This window comes from Rousettus aegyptiacus, unplaced genomic scaffold (genome assembly GCF_014176215.1).
Source record: "Rousettus aegyptiacus isolate mRouAeg1 unplaced genomic scaffold, mRouAeg1.p scaffold_m13_p_10, whole genome shotgun sequence".
NCBI classification, from domain to species: domain Eukaryota; kingdom Metazoa; phylum Chordata; class Mammalia; order Chiroptera; family Pteropodidae; genus Rousettus; species Rousettus aegyptiacus.
In genome coordinates, this window is record NW_023416285.1 from 24,931,259 (window position 1) to 24,950,945 (window position 19,687).

The following is a 19,687-nucleotide window of genomic DNA, read 5'->3' on the forward strand; positions in this document are numbered from 1 at the left end:
AGATGGTAATCTTAAAGTCAATTAAATAGGACAGTCACATGCATATCTTATAAAAATTTTCTTGCTATGAATGAGCGGGAAAAAATGTCTAATTTGAGAAAGTAAGATTATACTTAGTCAATAATATGTGTTTCTAAAGTAGTATTTGTTTTCAGAATATAAAGAGTAAGTACTTGGTAAGGTCCACAAACTGATGAAAACTTACTGATTCAATATCACTGCATTTCCCCAAGTAAATTCGGTATATTCTATATGTAAACAAACAAAACCCTATTGACTCCCCTGCTTTGCAAAAATAACACCAAACCATATCGTCAAGCAAAATATTTTTAATTAGTAGGCTGATCATAAATAAATCCACATAAAAGATTTAACAGAATTACAAAGTGTTTTGTGTTTATTCTGTGGACTCAATTCATAATATGCATTAGTCAACCTCATTCTCTGTGACAAAAAGAGTTGTCATCCAACAATGCAGCACTGTTTAAGCAATTCATATTCTATAGTTAACATTTTTACATTTTCTTTACAAATGTAACATTTATGTACATTATATATATATTTCTATAGTTCATGTACTGAAACTATTGTTTTTACAGGGAAAATATTGAATTCATTTAATGAATACGAATCATTCCTTGTTAAAAAGTAATTTATATAAATAACATGGTACTCACTGCCTTTTGGCATCTCTTGTCAGAGTTCAAGTCCAGAAATGTCATATTAATTATAAGAAAGAAGAATTTATCTAATTTTACATTATGATATATCATTCCACATTAGCTACATAAATTTGCTGGCTTGCAATGAACAGAGCACTGTACTGCTGCACTACTGGAAATGTGTAGAAACCAATTCAAAATATACTTAGTGAAACAGCATCATTACCATTAATATAGGCTGAAGAAACTGTCAAGTTCTTTCTTCCTCTTTACCTTTTGCTAAAGCCTCAGACAGGGTGGTAGGCTATGTACTGTCTTGTAACGACAAATGCCTTCATTTTAAATTTCCAACGTTCTTCTCTGACAGAGTATGCTTTACCTAGGTTATGGATCGTTTTCTTCTTGTTCAATTTTATTCCACTTCACTTACAAATCTGCTGCTGAATGTGAAGCAAAAATTCATAGTAAGAGAATGCAGCTTCCGTCCGGTCTTCAATCAAATGTTGAAAAAATTCTGTTTTGGCAGGACTCTCATCTCTGAAAAAGAGAAAAGGGTATTTACCTAAACATTCAGATTATTAACAAGATTAATTATATATTTTAAAAATGTATAATGTATGGAGACTTTAGGAAAATGGAACGTAAGGGATACTATTCAAGGAACAGCATTCTCCCTCTAGAATATATTTTGATGGAAATATTTAAAACACGCTTCGAAGAAAGCAATTTCACAGAGATTGCACAAGATATGACAACTTTATAGTTTAAGTTATAGAAGTACTTACTTTACCACGTGAAGAATTGGGCTTAATGGTCTGTTGTCTCTAAGCCAAGTTATAAAGGATCTGGCTCTTTCTGATGAAAGTGTATCTAGCTCTGGAAGGTATGTCTGGTAAAAGAAATATAATTAGTTAATCTCATAGATTTTAGTACTATTAGAACTAGATCATGATTCTTACCAATAACAACCAACTGCTAGTATTCTCTTATCAGCTCCAAAGGCAGCAACCAAACAAATGATACTTAAATTGTTGTCATTTATTTATATTTTTCTGAATACGTCAATAAAACATACATAATGATTGGTATGTCACTGATATTGTATTGTAATTTTGTTTCTTCTAAAGAAAATATTTAAATGAAGGGAGCTAGGATTAAGTTCCAAATTCATTTAACAATTATATATTATACCCTATCCTAATAATAGCCATTCTCAGAGAATTTTATATTTTCTTTAGTCTTTAAAATTTAAAGAACAGTATGGATATGTAATATACTTAAAAAACATATGCAAGACTATTTTCAAAAGAAGTAAAAAGTCCATTCTTTCATATATATATATATTTGTGTGTGTGTGTGTGTATAATTTTTTCCCCAAAAGCAAACTTAATAGAAAACTAAATAATTCAAAGTATATAGCATGTAAAAAATTTAGATAGAAAAGTTTGGGTTAATTATATTTGTAATTTATATCAATATTTAAAAAGTAAAAGAAAAAACATTTCTACTTTAATATGAATTTTTTCAGGTATTTAAAAAGTATATGTAGCTACTATTATATATATACATTCTTAAGAATACAGATGAATATTGTGCATACTTTTTTCAGACTTATTTTTAATAAATACATAGATATTATTTAATGCTACAAGCATATGTGTACAAAAACATTTTTATGAATCAATCTATGGGAAATATTCTTTGAACTAGAATAATTTACTATGTCATAAACTGTGTGATTTTAATTTTAACATACTGTTAATGGCCCTTCAAAATGTAATAAAAATGTATATTCCAATCAATAGTATTTTACAGGCCTGTTGACCTATACCCTCCGCACTTTAATTTAAAAAATCTTTGCCAATCTGGTAAATGAAAGAAATTCTGAGCTGTTATTTTGTTTTGTTTTCTTAAATTATGAATGAGGCTGAACATTATATCATATAGCCACTACTATATCATTTCCTTATGAACTGGCTACTCAAATCCTTTACCCATTCTTATTTTGCTTTTGTTTTGAGGGGACAGGAGTTTCTTTTTCTTAAAGAACTGTAAATGCTAGAGACATTAGCTCTTTTTCAGTCATGAGTTACAAGTAATTTTCCGATTGTGTGTCTTTTGGCTTTTTTCATTTTACGAGAAAGAAACATTTTATATTTATGCTCTCAGATTTATTAATCTTTTTCATCACTGATTTACGAAGGTCTTGCCCATTTTAACATAATAAAAATTATTTTTCTAATATTCCATTTTTTCTCAGTGATCTGAAATGTAATCTTTACTATATTCTGTTTTTCAGGAATTAGATTCATTTCTAAATTCCATTCTGTTCCATTCCTATGTTTATTATGCCAGTATCATAGTGCTTAAATAACTACAGCTTTAAAACAAAGTTTACTACACTTTATTAAAGAGGACTTATTTTTCATATGCTTTTCCCCTTTGATGATATTCTTTTAAAACTTTTTTTCCTTATTATCTTCATTTTTTAAGTCAATCAAACACCAACAACAAAATGTGGTGGTAAGAATTACACCGACATTATATTAATTTCGGGATAATGACATATTTTCAGTATTCAAGAAAAGCCAGACCTTTTCCATTAATTAAATATAGAGAATTGCTTTTGGAATATTTACAAAGTAGAAATAACCAAAATGTTAATGAACAGATGACTGGATAAAAAAAAAGTATGGTGTATCCAAGCAATGGACTGTTATTATTTAGTTATAAAAAAGAATAAAATACTGATACATGCTACAACATGGATGAAACCTTGAAAACACTGTGAGAGATATTGTATTAAACATGGCAGCATGAGAGACATTCCCAGATCTCTCCCTTTGAAACAACAATAATCTGAACACCTAATATTCAACAAAAAACATCCAAACTGCACAGCAGCACGTCTGAGCATGGGATCTGAACATAAGAGCTACCACAGGTCAGAACCCTGGGTGTCGGGCGGTTGACTGGGAGAAACAAAGAAGTTGCCTCTATCAGCTGCTGGAGCTCCCTGTAGGAGGAGTGGGGAGAAGGAACAGCGAGTACTCTGAAAAGCTCTGCCTGAGAGTGTTGAGTGCTCCACGCAACCAGCGGCAGCGCTCAATCATCAGGGAGAAGACAGAAAAATAGGGACAACAGAGAAAAAAGTTGATTTCTTCCAGTTACGGTTGCAAAACTGAGGCTGAGCTGCAGCCTCCAACCTCAAACCCAGAGGGCCCCTCCCCCTCATACCCTCCAAGACGGAAAACTGAGGAGCCCCAGGGGAATCTGAGCAAAGGCTAGTGAAACTGTCACTAACACTGACAGCAACTGAGACTGAGGGTAGCGAGCATGATTAAACATCTATAAGGGGAAAAAAAAGGTATTATTAACACTTTATATAACGCACACATCCAAGAGGCTTAGATGCCACCTACTGGAAACCATAAAAAAAAAAAAAAACATCTTATTTGCAAGAGGCTAGGGACCATTATATAATAAATCTTTTTGGAAATAAAAAAAAGCAAAACACACTTCCATTAATGACTAGTGGAGAAATAGTCCATTAAACACCATGAACAACCAAGGTGACAAGGCATCTCAGAAAAAAGAGAAAAATCTCCAGAAAATAAGCTTACAGACATAGAAATACGTGACTTAAATGAGAGAATTCAGGATGGTACTTCGGAAAAAACTCAGTGAAATTCAAAAGAAATCATACCAACAATTTCATGAATTGAAAACATAACTAGATGAGCAGATTGAGTTCTTTAGCAAGGAGACTGAAAACCTCAGAAAGAACCAAATAAACCTTCTGGAGATAAAGGACACATGGCAAGAGTCGAAATAAAATTAAATGAGCTTGGGAAACAGAGCAACCAAATGGAGGAAAGGATCAGTGATATCAAAGAAAGAAATCTAGGAATAAATCAGAAGGAAGAAGAGAGAAACCAAAGAATGAAAAATAATGAAAACACTGTGAGAAAAGAAGCCAAGCATAAAAGGCAACATAATGTGTGATTCCATTAAAATGATATGTCTAGAACAGGTAAATCCACAGATGAGGAGAAAGAAGGGCGGGAGAATTGGGAGACAAGGGTTTCTTGCTGGGGTGTGGAAGTGCTCTGAAATTAAGATACTGGAGGTGGTTGTACAACATTATGAATATACTAAAAACTACTGAATCGCATACTTGAATTTGGTTAAAATTGTGAATCTTATGTGAATTTATCTCAATAAAAAATTTAACCAAGCACACATAAATTTAAAGCTGTATAAAATCTACTGACCATTTTCTGTGGAATTGATGCGAAATTAGGATACCCAAGCACATCTTCTATGAAGTTATTGTCACAGCTTTTTCCAACCCAAATGTAAAAAACCTAAAAACAAAAACCAAGATATTAAAACTCCTTAATCAGAAACCTATTATAGCTTATTTTCTCAAAATTGTGAAGCATAAAAGAGGTAAAGCGTACTATTTCAAATAAAGTAGAAACAAACATAAAAGTTAAAAGGAAATGTAATTGGTACATTTAGAAACTACATCCACGAATCTAGAGTGGTTCATATCTTCTTTGCTTAAATCTCAAGGTTTCCCATAAAACATACTTTACCCTCCTTCCTTTTTTCCCCAATAAGAATATAACGTTTTAACAAGGATAACTGACTCACTATAGTCCCTATCCACTATTTCAATGACTGTCTTTGTTATTTTAACTAAGGTACTCTCTCCCACATCCACTCATATTGCTATCAGAATCCTTCACCTGCTCATAAGGGACTGTTCATGAAACCAACTTGACCATTCCAACACCCTTTACCACCACCAGGCCCAGTGACTTCTCTTGAACTCCTAATTATTAATGGTATTTCTGACAATGGATATAAATTGAACTGGATAAACTCTTGAGGTCCCTTTGAATTCTTTTAATTCTAGATGGTAAAATCCTTGAAAACAGAAATTTTTTCCTGCTCTTTATCAAGTATACATAACCTATGATGGTAAATAATCTATAATAATAAAATGATGTTCAACTAAAAAAGTCTAAAATAAATTGACCTCTTGTGCCAGTTTCCAATGTATTGCCTCTTAGCTCCTAATAGATGTTTCACTGCCTGATCTGTGATAAGAGCTGGACCCTGTAAATACTTCTCCTTTTGTTAGAACAGTGTTAGGCTTCGTCACTGAGGATGCTTACAGAGCCACAGTCCATAAGGAAAGCACCGTCTCTTGTCAGCTTCTCTGCAGACAATTTTTGAAGAGGTGGCTGAGGTACGACCCTGTCACTAACATGTATTGCACCCTGAAAAAAAGATGGAATGTGAATGAGCTTATAGTGCTATAACCACAGCTTGAAAGCTAATGGCTACTAGCTCTTTAAGAAATATGAAAAATGACACTTGAAAATTTTTTGCAGGATGCAAAAAATTATTGATAACATATTATTATAGCTATAAAATCAAGACACTCAAATGTACTCAAATTAAAAAACAGAAACATGAATATGTAAAACAATCTCTCCAGTTCTTTCCCTTCTGAGATCAGCATATATTAAAAGCATGATTATTACATCTGCTGCAAAGCAAGCTATTTTTTTTTCCCCTAGGAACATACAGAGAAAATTCCAAAAATAAACAAACAAACAAATCAAACAGTTTTAACACAAGGAAGAAAACACACATTACATATTAAAAATACTATTGGGTACCAGGATCTAGTTTATAATATAATCAAAACTGTACTTTGATCATATCAGAAACAGTCCATATCTACAAAATATAAACAAAAATGCCATCCTACAACTTAGCTTTGTAATATTATAACCAAATCCACAAGGTGAATTACTTCTCATATAAAACTATTTTTAAAAACTCCATAATCATAGATAGTATTCAATAGTCTTATTATCCAATCCAATCAATAGCTAGTGTCCTTATTTAAAATATTAACAGAGGAAAAATGGATAAAAATTTGTTAATAAATACATTGCAGTAAAAGAAATCATACCTCGTCTGTCAATCTGTCTATCCTGTATAAGTTGGGGTGAATCATTTTCATTAGATGAACGAGTGGCTGACACTTTATCTGACACATGGCATACACACGATCATCGAGGCGCGTGCTTGTACCGGTTCTAAATGCTTTCTACATAAAAGAGACACGCATTTTTCAAATAAAACAGAAACACAGTGGACAAATATTGAAACAAATATATACCATCATCATTAAAAAAGCATGGCCTTCAAATTAGACAGAACTGGATTCAACTCTCAGCTCTGACGTTTAATAGATAGGTATGTGAGCAAGTTGCTTACTGTCATCATGAGAAAAACCAGGAAATACCTCTTTAGGTCGCTGTAAGAATTAATATGATGTATATATAACACCTATTATCGTGCCTAAGACATGGAAAGTGTTCAGTGAATACCACATCCTTTCCTTAGAGTCTCTTTCCAGAAGCATACAGTAAGAGTATGCTATAAGCACACTATTATTCAAGCTTCTCCCACGTATTAAGGAGAGCATAGAGTTTCATAAGAGTTATCATGTATTTGTATACTTCCATTTTCTACTGATCTTTTCCTGTTCTTCAAAACTTTTCCAATGTAAACATTTTTCAAAAACCCAGAAAACCTAGATTTACTTCTTATGTATCAAGAATTTTAAAAGACATTATTAAATATAACAGTGTATAGAGAGCTACCTGTTTGAGAAGGGCCAAAACATAGAGAGGAAACAACTTGAGGGAGCTGGGTGCTATCAATGCAGACTGCTGTAAATTTGAGACAGTTGAGCCATATGCAGACAACGAATCCACCACAGCATTCACTAAGGCATCTCTTGCATCTGACAAGCTTGATGAAACAGATCGATCCACAGCTAGAAAGCAACCAAAATGAAAAGGTATTTAACCACTAGATACCAACGAATGCTGTAAGAGATAAGCTTTACATGCATTATTTAGGAAATCAACAAAAATTCCATTTCTAGGACAGAAAGCATCTGCTCATTATACAATTTTTCTGAATGAAATTTGAATAAATCTGACAATGAGAACAAATCTAGATTGTTTTGTACCTTTTTGTTTTAACCTCTTTGAGGTTAAAAATACTGAACCATTATTGGTATTAGAGAACGTATATCATCCATCTACTTTTGAGAAAGCTCTGGGGGATGTTTCCATTACTCGAATAAAAGTCAATGTATAAAGTATCATTTATAAACAATAGAAAAGAGTGGGGGAAAAAAACCCCTAATGATGTACATTCTGCAACTGGAGTCATCCTTTGTGATCCTCTAAAATCTTTGTCTAAGACTTCAGGTCAACAAAAAATAGCAAACTAAACAGGTCCTCATGTAGACACTGAAGAACCAGATATTAGTGTGAAACTTATTTTCCTCCAAGTATACATTTCAATGAAATAGAGATAACCTACGCATATGCCAAAGTATTAAAAATAAAATTATATTTGTAGAAAGTATCAAGGTTCATTTCATGTCTAAATTCATCTAATATTCATTAAAAGCAAAACACTCAGTGTTATATTAATACTCTCCAAATTTTAAAAAAATTTATATACAGTAAAATTTACTTTTCTGAGTATAGTTCTGCAGTGGTTATATGTAATCACTACCACGATCAAGATACACAACAGTTCCAACACCCCCAAAGTATCTCCTTGTGCTTCCCCTTTGTAGTAAAATGCTCTCCATGCCCCAAATCCTGATATAATCTTTGTTCTTCATCCCTCTGAGTTTCCCTTTTTTGGAATGTCATATAAATGGAATCAAATATATGTAACATTTTAAGTCTAGCTTCATTTACTTAACATAATAGCTCTGAGAGCCATCCATGTCTGTTCACATATCAACAGTTCTTCCTTTTTACTGCTGAATTGTATTCCATTGCATGGATACACCACAGTGGGTTCATTTATTCACCAGCTGAAGGACATCTGGGTTGTTACCAGCTTTTAGTGAATATGAATCCCCCAAAAGATTTCTGAACTGAAGAATTAATAAGAAATATAAGAACAGTCCAATTCATACTGCTGTATGAAAATGTAAACCATACACTTTTTAAATAAGACATTTCTAGGTTTAATGCCCAGGTTTGTTCTTAGTAAACAGTTCCCCCACTGTTTTACTCACCCATGTTTGCCAGAAGGCAGATGGCGGCTTGTACATCCACTCCTGCATATACATCCGCTAATGAACTTACCACCGGCAAACAAAGTGTGTGCACTCTAATTCTCCGCTCACCTAAACAAAGGGATGAACAAATGTCATTGCAAAACATATTCTACGAAGAAAGAAATAAAAAAAACAAGTCAAAATATTAGTCGAGTTATTGTTTTGATTGGATTAAATCACCAACAGGACAATGAAATGTAAAAAAGTTTTACAATGAACATGTTTTAAAGAAAATTAAGTACTCTCCAAAACTGAAGATATATTATGAACACATACTGTGCTTTGAACATAGTTGAATATTAGCTTCTGGGTTTTAATATCATCATTCTAAATTATATCTAATATAGTAAAATGACAGAACACGAATTAGATCGTCAACAAATGTAGGCCTTAAATGTTCGGCAGAATTTTTTATTTTATGGGGCAAAAAAATAATGCTAAAAAGGGCATAGCTGAATTTAGCATGGGTTGTTTACCAGATACATTTGATCTTGGGAATACAAGTCTTCCACAAGTAAAAAAAAAAAAAAAAATTTTAGTGAAACAGCCAATCTCACATTCAAGTATCCACCAACCAACCACTCATGTTTTAATTTTCTTCTGTATGATTTTAAGATGTTTTCTGCATTCTGTATAGAAATATGTAGAAATAAATAAAAGCAGTGTCTTTATTATAAAAAAAAATTTAAAAATTGAAAATAAGCTAAAAAACAGAACATTAAAAAGAACAACAAAATTACCTTTACTTGATGTATATAATAGGGCTGTTTGAAAGCACACTAAGGAAGTATCTGTCAAACTTTCTTCAATTGACAACTGTACTGCAAATCCAGCATCAGGATTGATGTTGGCAAGGGATAACAAATCAGTGGAACGAACAAAGAAGTTTCCATGAAAAGTATGCATTGAAAGACCTAGGGAAGAGAACAGTCACTATAAAAGATGAAGTAACAGTAGTATCTTTACCCTATGCTAAAGCTACTTTATAAAGTAAAAAAAAAGTCTGATTTTTAACGAAAACCATAACTGGGGAGTAGGACTGAGAGTGTTAACAGAGGTTCTAAATTACCAATTCAAAATAACCAATGCAGGTCATATAAAAGTTCCAAAAAATTAAACAAATGAGGATTATGTAAAAACTCATTTAAGGAGTAAAATAATGGATCAGAATCCCTCCAGCAGACATTCACATAAAACTGAGGTAATGTAAAATGAAGCCTATTTGAATGATTTTGAAGGCAAAGATCAATAATTTGACTATTTTCACCTAAGAGCTTCCTTATTTCTCTAATTCTCCTTCTAAAATCAACTCCAATGAGTTTTCTCTTAGGTTCTTCCCAATAAAGCGAAACATTACTTTTGCTCGCTTACTCAAACTACTTTAAAAATTGGGCAAATGATTATTGACTATCTATTTATCTATCTACATTTAAAACAGGGTACAACTAACTATATCAAGCATAAAGTTCTTTATGCTGAACAACCATCATAGGTAGTCAATAAATAAATGCTTATTAATTTAATTATGAAGCATAATTTTTATAGTTTCCTACCTTTAGTACACCTTATTCTCATAACGGCTTCAAATCCAATTTTTCTTGTGAGATAACGTTTTAGGTCTTTTTGTAATTTTTCTGCTTGTGAAGGATTATGAGTATAGTGGAAAGATGGATAATAATAGACACACCCTGCTGAATACTTGGACATGCAAGCTTTAGGAAGAAATAGAAATAGGATTAGCTACAGAAACAATATTCTACTTGTCCAACAGTAGTATAGATTCTATATTATGAAGAAATCTAAGTCATAATGAGATAACCAAAACTGTCAAAATAAGGATAATATATAAATCTGAAAAACACAAACATTTGTAAAATATATAGTTTTTTGTTGAGCAGATTGGTAAGGGAATTGTATTTTAAAAACAAAATGACAGCATTTTATATTGGATAGTGCTTTAAAGTTTACTAGTAATTTTGACAGATATCATCTATCTATCTAATTCATGTCTTTCTCCCCCAAATATTGAAGAGTTTAGATTTAATTTATATGCTAAAAATGTTTATGTAAACAGATAAACACAATGATATTTCCTTACCTAGAGAAGAGAGATCAGAATACTGTGAACTTAAAAGGAACAGATCCACTGCAGTCTGCTGCCCTGAGCAATCTAAAGCGAGTTTCTTATAAAAATCAGTTGCAGGGCCAAGATGTTGTACAACCTAAGTCAACAGGTCATAAAGTAAGAGCTGGAAACCTTGAATTATGCACATATTTCTATGTCTCTCTTATAAAAAGCAAGAAGATATAGTCTACCCCCCAAGCAAACTAAGGAGTATTTTTTTTAATGTCTAGGCATTTGGCACAGATTTCCTATAATAGCAATAACTGCTAACATTTATAAAACAATTATGTGCCAGCATTTCTCAAGGTGGTTTATACAAATTTAACCTTGTAATATCATAGATCTTGTAGGGTAACCTACATTTTACAGATAAGGAAACTGATGCAAAAAAAAAATTAAATAACTTGACCAATTACATAGTTATGGAGTGGCAGATGCTGGAATATAAACCCAAGAAGTCTGGCTCCAGAGTGAGTGCTATTACCTATTATTATATACTGTTACATAGCAATAGACGAGCATACTAAACTAAGGAAGATTTTTCCTGTTGGTACGAGGACACTTGAGCTGAGAAGGTGGCACTAGAGAAAGAGTTAATAATGGAAGGGCCAGGCTCCAAGTTCTTAATTACTATGCTATTCTGCCTAACAAAATGTTTCAATCCTTTCAATTTAGTGTATGGTAATTATTAGGTGGTGAAGGAATATGTAAACGAAAATAGATATTTAAGCTCAAGTCTCAGGCAGATAGAAAATATTTCTGAAAACTAAATAAGGAAAAAAAAACAAACAAACAGACCTGTATCAGGAATTAAGTAAATATGTCAAAAACCTCAGTTTCTATAATGACTGCAATGGATCGAATTTCTCTAGCTGTGCTTGGTGATGAGTTTAAAAAATATACTTGCCCTGATTTATTTCAAAATTAGCTTTTCTCAAAAGCAATTTAAAAATACAATTCCTATAAAGTAAAATATGGTGCTATTTTGCTTTAGCAAATTCATGAAGAATAAAAAAGAAACAATACTTAATACTGGCAAAAAGATGAGAGTTGAGAGTCCTTAAGAGTACAGATTGATAAAAAGCCCAATAAAAGTAAAATATATTAATAACTTAAATAAAGTTTATACTTTTAACCCAGTAAGTCTACTTTTAGGAATTTATCCAAAGGAAAAACTGAACACATAGCTAAATATTTATGACATTATTAAAATGATTTAATTCATACCCATAATTACATTTAATAGCATTTTCTCATACATGTCAAAGCCATACAAAATAGAACAAAAGTGATTGTTCTAGTTAATTTATTATTTGCAATAAAGGATTAAAATACCATGATAAAATCTTCTTGTAATATTCAAACTCATTTTTTTTAATAGTTAAAATACTGGAGACAACTTTTCAACAGCTAAGAGGCAATAATTGAGTACTTTCACATTTATTTAAAAAGTATTTCTTAAATTAAGAAAATTTTTAGGAACCTCAAAATGCTCCCAATATACTCTGATAAAAAAAAAGTCAGTTAAAAAATATAGTATATATTTATGATGTTCGATTATGCTTACTTGTGTATTTGTACAACTAAATGCTATTAACTTGACAGTGAGATTATTTATGATTTAATATTTGTTTCCACTTTTCATTTTAAAACTTTTTTTAAGTTTTATACAATCATTTTATACTACCATTATAATTAATGGTTGTTAGTACGAGCATGTTAAATTATACTATCTCAGGTTTAGTAAATGTCATTACTTGTGTAAGAGAAAAGAGCACTGGAGTCAGAAAAGCCAGTCGCATCTTTATAATTAAATGATTACTTAACCTTTGGCGAGTTTAATGTTTCCCCATCTGTAAAATGGTTAGAGCAAATGATTCCTAAATTTCTATGACTTGCAAACAAAGTTATAAAAAGAACACATTGCAACACAAAAACAAAATAATTCGAGTTAAACACTCTTACCAGTTTTTTCCCTACTATTTTAATGAAGTAGAAAAGTAGAATGAACAAATTATTATACAATCTCTAGACGGAGAAAACACCATGAATACGACAGACAAATGAAATATATAATACCTTTGTGCTCGATCTCTGATTAGGATCTTCTCTAGACTGCAGAAGTCCTGCACCCAAGGAAGGTAACTGTGTCTGAAATACAGACACACGGCCACCTGTTGGAGACATTAATTTAAAGGCAGCCTGAAGCGCAGGACCAAGGGCACTGTGTGTTTCTCTGGTATTGGTGAACATATTTGGTAATGCATTCAATAAGTCTTTTATAAGCTGGGAAAACAAAGATTAAAAGTTGAATTACTGAGAAGGCAAGGCAATATTCTTCTTTAAAACACCCCAGAGTGTACTATGTGCCACTACATTCTGGGGACTGTACATTGTCTACTGAAATGTTAATATGCTAAGTAAACACTAAACATCTCAGTAAATAATTGAAATAACAGAAATATTTGAATATTATAAGAAAAAGTTCAATCTTACCTCTTTACTTTCATATACGTTCACAAGTAAGCTATCCGGTGTAGGTAGAAAAACATCTATAGGGAAAATACATTTTAAATATAAGTAAGTCAAAACAATAATATAAAAAACCCTTAAGTTTTTATCAGGCCGCACATGTAATAGGTACTATAATATTGCTTTATTAAATATACATTTTCTGTCTTACGCATGTGTGTTGACGGATGCAGAAGTACACATATGCAAGTGTAAAAACTTAAATTCAAGTATTTTCCAGAAAATAATTATTTTTAAACAAATATCAAAGTGCACCAAATTATCCCTATGGCATTATGAGTATTGTTAAAGTAGCATCAATTCCAAAATCTGAAGTTAGACTTTTATTCACTGCTTACCATCTATATCAGACACAATCAACATTTGAGGCTGTGATAATCCTTCTTGTAAATTGTAGAAATGGATAGTGCTATCAAAGGTCACGAATCCTATTCGTGTCCGTGAATCTCCAGGAAGCCTAAAGATAAAAATGACAATTTTAAATTTAAAGTGCTCAGTAACACTTTACTTAAGAAAATAATGAAATAGTACACTAAGAAGAGTTACATATGCTTTTTTCAAGAAAACAGAAAAGTCATCTCTATCTAAACTAATATATCAGAGAAAAGGATGAACCTTTCCATTTTCAGATGAAATCACTGATGTGTAGAGTTCATACTTCAAAAACCAAACTAAATTCAAATAGTAAACCAAAACTAAAAAAGATGATTTAAAAAAACCAGACTTCTTGCTAACTTTCCTTTGAAACACACTCTTAATTGAAAAATTACACTTTCAGTTCCCATATTACAAAAACAGTGGATCTTATTTAAACGTTTTTAAGGGCAAAATAACAAATAAGTAGTTTTCTAGAAAAGACTGAATGTAAGCCAAATCAGATTTTAATGTATGAAATTTTAAATAAAAACCACATCTAAGAAGATTGAGATGTTTAATTTGTCATTTATCCTTTAAAAAAGGGAGGTAGGAATGGGGTAGAAGCGGGTAAAGGGGGTCAGATATATGGTGATGGAAAGACTCAACTTTGGGTGGTGAGCTCACAAGATAATGTACAGATGATATAGAATTTTACACTTGAACCCTATATAATCTTATTTATCAATGTCATCTCAATAAATTTAATAAAATTTTAAATTTTTTTCTGCTAGAATTCAATATTCAAAAGTCACAGCATAAATGAATTTTTATTTCATTGTCTATCAAGCATCTCTTATGAATAAGATGAATGGTGCATCTTATAGAAGTGTATTTCTAAGCACACCAACTATGTTAACCGTGGTTATGCAATATATCGTTTCCTTTAAAATATTTTTGATTACAGAATGCCAAAATTGTGTGCATCGAAGCAAAAATAATTATTACTATTATGCATGATAGATCAGGCTACTCAGATACAGTCTACAAGGTAGGTCTGACATCATTTCATAGAACAAAATGCAACAAGTTATGTGGGTGATTAGATTATCAATACTGGTCAACATGTATGATGTTTCTACAGACTATAAACTTCACCCTCTTTGAGATTTCCAAGGTCAATGAATATCAGGATCATTTGTTACCCATTAAAGTAGAGACTACGCTTACCTACTTTACCCCAAGCTCAAAACACAGGGTTGAGCTGGAACTGCTCCAGCATCAAGTTCTTCTTTCTCAAAGTCATTTCCATAGCCCTTTCCAAAAATATGTTACTAGACTGTTGCTATCCTATTGCCTTTTTTCTTTCCTAATATTTTTACTTTCCGCTATAATCAAACATATATATATTTAAAACTATTTTATATTCTTGACTTTATCCTTTTGGTTTTGCATCACTTATTTAATTAACTCATCTTTGTTGAACGGACTTCAATTTCTAGGGCTATATCCTCATACTTTTTCTAGTAAGCTAACTCTTCGGTCTTAAAAACTATCTCTTTGCAGAGGGTCTTGTTGCCACTCACTGCTAAAGGTATATCTGAAGGAAGCACTTGTGACTAAAAATAGGGCAAACGCTACAATCAAGAAAAATGCAAAAACTCTAAGTTACTAACAGAAATTAAAAGCAAATAATTTAATCTCTAGATTTCTTTTTTTTTTTTTTTAATCTGAAAGGTCTCAATGTTATCACTTTTATTCACAGGTCAAGATTGGTGATATGTGGCCTATGGTGACTGGAGCTAGCACTCGACACAGCAAGGGCTCTCAAACTCAAATGGAAGATGAGGGAGAACCTTCTAGAATCACCAAGAGTACTTCTGACAAAGTACATATATGTAACCACCCTACACCTTTTCACATGTCAAAAACCACACTGTATTACCAAACTGCTCTTACTAACAATTTTATCTCTTGCAAGTGTTGGGAGTAAAAAAAAGAAATGTATAATGTTTTCCAGAGATTTGGAAGGTTCATTTTTAAAGCTAGCTGAAAGTCCCCTTCATGACTTTAATAGCAGTAGACAGGCAGGAATTGGAACCAGGTATAAGCAGCCCGTTTGCTACTGTTTCTACATTTACAATACAGCTCATTACTATGTGCCAAAATAAACAGCTCAATTTCTGCCTTTCTATAAAATATTTAGCACAAACCAATTCCCTGCTTCCCTTGATCTGGCTCATTCTCTTGTTAGCACTACCATCAGTTAAAACTATCTTATGAAAACTCCTTGTTCAGGCATAAAATACAGCTAGATTTCTCTTAATGAGATTCTTGACAGCCTGGCCAAGTCAAATTCTTTGGGTCCCAGTACTGAGAACTGCTAAGTCAGATGGAGAGCTAGATGAGATGTAAATTTCCTTACTATTAAAATTTATGATTTTATAATCCAGATAGCAAGTCATGTATCATAATGATCCAGGATCTTTATCCAGGAGCAGGATCTTTATTCTAAGGAAGTACTCAGTGATAAACGAAATCAAACTTTATACACACATATTATAAGTAAAAACAATTCTTACTTGTCTAGATTTTCTAACAGTGACTGGCACAAAATTGTCAAATATCCAGCTTCTACTGCATTATGAGACACATCTAAAACAAACAAGTAAACTGCGGGTTGAGGAGGCCGAAGCTGTAAGAAATAAAAATAACATACTTTTACATCACCATACTACTGGATATTTACTGAATGTATATACCAAAAATACACAAATAGGATTGAGGTTTTGTAAGCCTTAATGTGCTAATGAAAATGAAATTCCTTTAACTTTTTTTCTTATAAGTTTGGATGTGGATTAAGTATGATAAAGTGGTCAGTACACAGTAATGGTTAAACAGATGGGCTAAATGTCTTCCTGATAGTGTTGGCTGAGATATTTAAATAAATTAAACTTATGGCTAGAGATACATTCTGAAGTTTTAATGGCTCAAGTGATATGATGCTAGGATTAGCATTTAATGAACTCCAGGATGGATGAGGGGAGGAGAAACTGGAGCAGACTGAGGACAGATAAAATAAAGATAGCAAAATGCTGTTAACTGCTGAAGTTTGGTGATGGGCAAATGATGGCTCGTTATACTATTTTCTCTTCTTTGAAGTGTGCTTGAACACTACTATAATAGGAAGGTAAAATAAAAGGATATATAAAGTCTTTTTTAAAAATGTCAATAAGGGATCATATAGATCACATAGCAAAAATTAAAGATTACTTTTTGCTATACCACTTTAATTAGATTAAGACTCCTAATGAGTCAGAACAAGGTTAGAAACATAATAAAAATTGTAAAGAAGGTAAGAAGTTGAAGGTAATAGTGACAAAGAGAAAGTTTACTCTTTTAAATATGGAAACAGACAGGAAAATAGTAGTTAAGTGGGCAGATGCGATGTTAAATACAAAGGACCATAAAAATTATAAAAAATAAGGAAATGGCCTAAACATCAGGAATTTAATACACATTAGTTGTCCCTGTTCACCTTTTCCCGCCAGCAACTCTACATTTTTACAGACAACGAAGATTAGAAATAAGGCACAGAGAAAATGTAAGTTATTGTACATTTAGAATGAGTAGATACGATAAGATGAACAGAACTTAGGCCAAGAATTCATTTCTATAGGTGGAAAATTAGAATGAGATCTTAGATTCGGTATAATTAAAGAACAGATAGAATTTTGTGATGAGCTGAAAGGAGAAAAATTAAAGTGAAGTCAATAACTATCTTGATATATATTATACTGAGTGAACCAGTAAGATGATGATTTTTTGAGAGCCTGAAACCTGCAGTTTTTGGCAAAAACAGGAATCGTAAAAGAATATTTATATTAATTCCATTCAAATTATAGAATGGCAACAAATCGCAAACATTAGTGCTTATCATAAAACATTACCAATGTTTCTTACAACTATAAATAACTGCATCCTTCTAGGAGATCAAGTAACCTTTACAAAGATTTTTCTGTTTAAGTAAAAACTTTCAGAATTGTTTTTAAAAATTCATACTACAGGCAATTTCAACATTTGGACAAGAATTCACTTAACAGGAAATTATGAATGACCAATACAATTATATCTCATGATTGATTTTTGCCACTGAATAGTTACCATGTAATCTGAAGAAGCAATGAACTCCACAGTTGAATTCTGAACTTCTGGTCGTTTATGAGGCTCTCCATAAGACCGGGTAAGGGGGTTATACATAAATTCTTCAGGAACTAGATAAGAATTAGGAAATCCAGTACAAATTTAGAACACAATATTTCTAACTAAACATACATATATATGTCGAGAAATAAACACTTCTATCATTAATATTATATGAAGTTTATAATAGTTCTGGGAATATCTAATGGTAAAAACTAATTCCTTAAGCTCTCTTTAAAAAATATATCAGAAGGATTAAATTTTTTTTTTCTGAAATCAGGTGAGGGAATCAGAATATATATAACCTTGCTTTTTAGGTTTGTGTTCTATTTATTACATCTCATGACATGGGGGGAAAAAAGCAAATAGAAACACAAATTTGAAAGCAATTATACTAAGATGTCCTAAAAATGACTCAAGGGCACAAAAGACTCATGTGCATATATGTGTCCATACATACTGGCAATGATTTACAATGAGTTGAATAAACCAAATATACAAACAGAAGACAATCGTAATGTCAGGGTCAAGCATAATTTGTTTGCAGGACTCCATCTGTGTGACCTTCACTGCCAGTTTTATGAAAACTTTTTACTTTGACCCTCGCTGAAAACTTCTTATGATCAAATCCTCTTGGCTAGCCAAACATTAAGTGTCCCTGGCCTATATTCTTCTATTAAAAGTGATGGAAAGATTTTTAAGCAGTAAAGAGAAAGACCGGATAATGACCAAAATGTTAAAATAATATTAAAAACACTTATTTTAAGAATCTAAACTCACCATCGTTTACTCTATAGCACAAATTGCATTTCCATCTACGTTGATCAATGAAAGATACAAAGGGATTGATATACGTTCGACAAGACCGGCACCTCACAATGGTATTTGATGTTATCACTGGTAATTGCTAGGAAGTAAAATAAAGATGTTGTAGCAGAAAAAGCATCCCAGAAAAAAAATGGAACACATACTGCCGTGCTCATGTTCAAAACACTAAAATTGTGTTCTGAAACTGAAGCATTTTAATAAAATCCAGTGATGTGCTGAGTAATAGAAGCAGCTATCAAATTTTTTCCCTCTTTTGTCACACACTTCATAAAAATAATAATAATTAAAAAAAAAAAACTAAATTAAAGTCAAACCAAAGTTACTGATTGATAAGAAAAGCCTGGTTGGCCAAGAAAACAGTATCATTCAAAGCTCATCTGCTAGACTCAAGTAACAGTGAGAAAGAAACACCCACCATTTTGTCTTTGTGGCTTGAGTGCACCTGGTACTAGACCAGCTTATTAGACGATCACAACACTCCTGACGGGAACCAAGGCCACAAGAAACCAAACACAATGTGCCTTTAAAAAATTTTTTTCTCTTTATGCTTAGTTTGGTACAGGAACATTATATTCAATATAAGAAATTTAGAAAATATGAAGAATGATTTAAAAAATCACATACTATTCTAGCTTTCTGAATAGATCCCTAATAATATTTTAGTGTACTTCCTTCTGCTTTTTTTTTGGTCTATCTATACATAAACACTTATTTCTTTATTACTATGACGGTTATCTGTTTAATATAGTTAGGAACAATTATAGTTTTCTTCCCTAAATGAACATCATTGTCAGTATTCCC

General features: G+C 32.0%; 1 protein-coding gene across 7 annotated transcripts in view; it reads right to left on the bottom strand.

Annotated features, from left to right (window-relative positions):
- Positions 1 to 314: 314 nt before the first annotated feature.
- The window catches only part of SEC24B (SEC24 homolog B, COPII coat complex component), a 72,620-nt gene continuing 53,247 nt past the window's right edge, over positions 315 to 19,687 (bottom strand). For 6 of the 7 annotated variants that reach the window (XM_036227624.1, XM_036227626.1, XM_016140842.2 and 3 more), the window contains 16 exons: positions 18,839 to 18,965; positions 18,020 to 18,129; positions 16,438 to 16,550; positions 13,840 to 13,958; positions 13,466 to 13,521; positions 13,049 to 13,255; positions 10,943 to 11,066; positions 10,398 to 10,556; positions 9,585 to 9,758; positions 8,803 to 8,913; positions 7,355 to 7,530; positions 6,658 to 6,795; positions 5,849 to 5,953; positions 4,937 to 5,029; positions 1,448 to 1,551; positions 315 to 1,199 (listed from right to left, as the gene is read on the bottom strand). In XM_036227624.1, the coding sequence (XP_036083517.1) occupies positions 1,085 to 1,199; positions 1,448 to 1,551; positions 4,937 to 5,029; positions 5,849 to 5,953; positions 6,658 to 6,795; positions 7,355 to 7,530; positions 8,803 to 8,913; positions 9,585 to 9,758; positions 10,398 to 10,556; positions 10,943 to 11,066; positions 13,049 to 13,255; positions 13,466 to 13,521; positions 13,840 to 13,958; positions 16,438 to 16,550; positions 18,020 to 18,129; positions 18,839 to 18,965 (2,031 nt within the window). In that variant the 3' untranslated portion in view covers positions 315 to 1,084. Of the gene's footprint in view, positions 1,200 to 1,447; positions 1,552 to 4,936; positions 5,030 to 5,846; positions 5,954 to 6,657; positions 6,796 to 7,354; positions 7,531 to 8,802; positions 8,914 to 9,584; positions 9,759 to 10,397; positions 10,557 to 10,942; positions 11,067 to 13,048; positions 13,256 to 13,465; positions 13,522 to 13,839; positions 13,959 to 16,437; positions 16,551 to 18,019; positions 18,130 to 18,838; positions 18,966 to 19,687 lie in introns of those variants that run through there. The other variant, XR_001596389.2, reaches the window with a different exon arrangement.